The sequence below is a fragment of the Carica papaya genome, chromosome 7 (genome assembly GCF_054855325.1).
Source record: "Carica papaya isolate Zhongbai chromosome 7, ASM5485532v1, whole genome shotgun sequence".
Taxonomy (NCBI): Eukaryota; Viridiplantae; Streptophyta; class Magnoliopsida; order Brassicales; family Caricaceae; genus Carica; species Carica papaya.
In genome coordinates this window covers 17542217-17544426 of record NC_142315.1, presented here as the reverse complement: position 1 = coordinate 17544426, position 2210 = coordinate 17542217, and the positions used below count along the sequence as shown (strand labels likewise).

Sequence of the window (2210 nt, the reverse complement as noted above, 5' to 3'; positions counted from 1 at the left end):
ACCTCAAAATTTTCCTACACCTTTCTTCTCTTTCTTTTCTCCTTCTCTCTCTAGATCACTCCCTCTCTCTCTAAGCTCTTGGAGGATGGAAGAATGGAGAAAAAATCCTCCACTAGTGACGACTCTCCACCCAAGGCGGTGGCACACCGCCCAAGGTGGTGCACGGTGCCCAAGGGGCCGACAGCACACTGCTCCAGATGACAGTGCACCTCACTACGCCGGCCGCGTGTAGAAGCTAGCCTGTGCGTGCGCAGGGCCTACAGTGCACAGGGCGCTGTGTGCAGGCCTACTGCCCGTAGGCCCAAGTGTGCAGGCCTATCCACGCAGGCCTACTGCACGCGCACAGGGTGTACGGTGCCTGACCCTTTCCGCATGCGATGTAACGCGCACGGATGGGACGTGTACACAGTGCGCACGTCCTGTGCTTGGTCACGCACGCACTCACACACACAGCGTGCTGCGCCTACGTGGGTGAGCCTCTCACGCGAGCATTTTCCCATGAGATTTCGCCCCATTTTTCGTTTTTCTCCTGAAAATTATGTTTTTAATGAAAATCCAACAAATGAAATAATAATAATAAAAATAAATAAAATAAAAAAATCTGAATAATTTAAAATTATGAATTTAAATTATGAAATACGATATAAATTATGAAACGAAATTTAAATGAGTTCAGGTGGTCTTAAGGCCCGAATAAATAGGAGTTTCCAAATACAAATTTAGCATAGTGGTGAGCAGAGTGTTATATCCCTTGCACCTTAATAAATTTGGTCCTTCAAATTTATTTCGAATAGGTCTTCGAACTTCTCTATCATCTCGCTTTCTAACTCCCATGTTGGCTCTTCTGGAGTGTGGTGCTACCACTACACCTTCACCATGGGGATCGTCTTGTTGTGTAAAACTTTGTCGATCCAATCAAGAATTTTTACAAGAAGTTCATCGCAAGTCATATCAGCTTTGAGCATGAAGATGTGGAAAATATTATGTAAACCTGCAAACTTTCGAGGCAAAGTAAGGGGGTACGCCACGGGTCCAATATGCTCCACGATCTAAAAAGGTCCCACATAACAGGGGCTCAACTTCTTTCTTTTTTTAAACCACATTTTTTCCTTGTAGGAAAAAATATTAAGGAAGACTTGGTCTCTAACAGTGAATTCCAAGAGTCTTCTACAATTATTAATGTAACTCTTCTGGCGACTCTGGGCGGTAGCCAAGTTCCTACAAATGAGCGCAACCTTCTCAATAGTCTCCTGGATGAAGTCTGGTCCCAAATGAAGTTGGTTTCCAACTTCACTCCAGCAAGTGGGAGAACGACAGGGCCTACTATATAGGGCTTCATAGGGAGCCATGCTGATGCTGGAATGATCATTATTATTATAAGAAAATTTACACTGGGAAAGATACTCATAACAATTGTTGACAAAGTCGAGGACACAAGCGTGCAACATGTCTTCCAATATTTGGATAGTGCATAACCATCAATTTCGAGATGATAAGCAATGATGAAGTACAATCCAAAACCAAGCACTTCCTGAACGTTGTCCCAAAAGTGAGAGGTGAATCGAGGGTCTCGATTGGACACAATAGAGAGGGAACACCATGGAGTCGAACAATTTCATCGACATAAAGGAAGGCTAATTTATTGGTAGAGTCAGTGGTCCTGATGGACAAGAAATGGGTAGTCTTGGTTAGTTTGTCAATGATAACCCAAATAGTGTTACGATTAGAACATGTCCTAGGTAGTCCGGTGACAAAATCCATAGTTACATGCTCCTACTTTCATTCTAGAATCGGGAGACCCTATAACAAACCACCGAGTCTCTAGTGTTCTGTCTTAACTCACTTACAAGTAAAGCATCAAGAGATGTAGTCAATAATGTTCTTCTTCATTCCCGACCACCAGTATTGATGCTTTAGGTCTCAGTACATCTTGGTACTTCCGGGGTGGATGGATAGTTTTAAGGCATGGGCAACCTTGAAAACATCCATCCAAACAGTGACAGGGACCCAAATTCGGTCTCAAAATCTACACAACCCATCATCTGAGAGTCTGAAATTAGGAAACTCATCAGAAGATAACTTAAATTTTTGGTGATTTCTTGGTCTGTGGACTGGACTTCCCAAATGTTCATGAAAAGATTAGGCAAAGCTCAGATCTGAGCGAGATAGATACCATTACCATAGTGGTTGAGGCAAAATGCCTGCATAAC

The 2210-nt window shown here is 43.2% G+C and overlaps 1 protein-coding gene across 1 annotated transcript; it reads right to left on the bottom strand.

Moving 5' to 3' along the window:
* Nucleotides 1-863: 863 nt before the first annotated feature.
* On the bottom strand, nt 864-1761 carry LOC148253020 (uncharacterized). The gene is made up of 3 exons (XM_088208517.1): nt 1477-1761; nt 1149-1391; nt 864-1049 (listed from the first exon to the last, which is right to left on the bottom strand). Exons 1-3 carry the CDS (start codon nt 1759-1761, stop codon nt 864-866), a joined length of 714 nt encoding a protein of 237 aa, XP_088064643.1.
* Between the last annotated feature and the right edge of the window lie 449 nt (nt 1762-2210).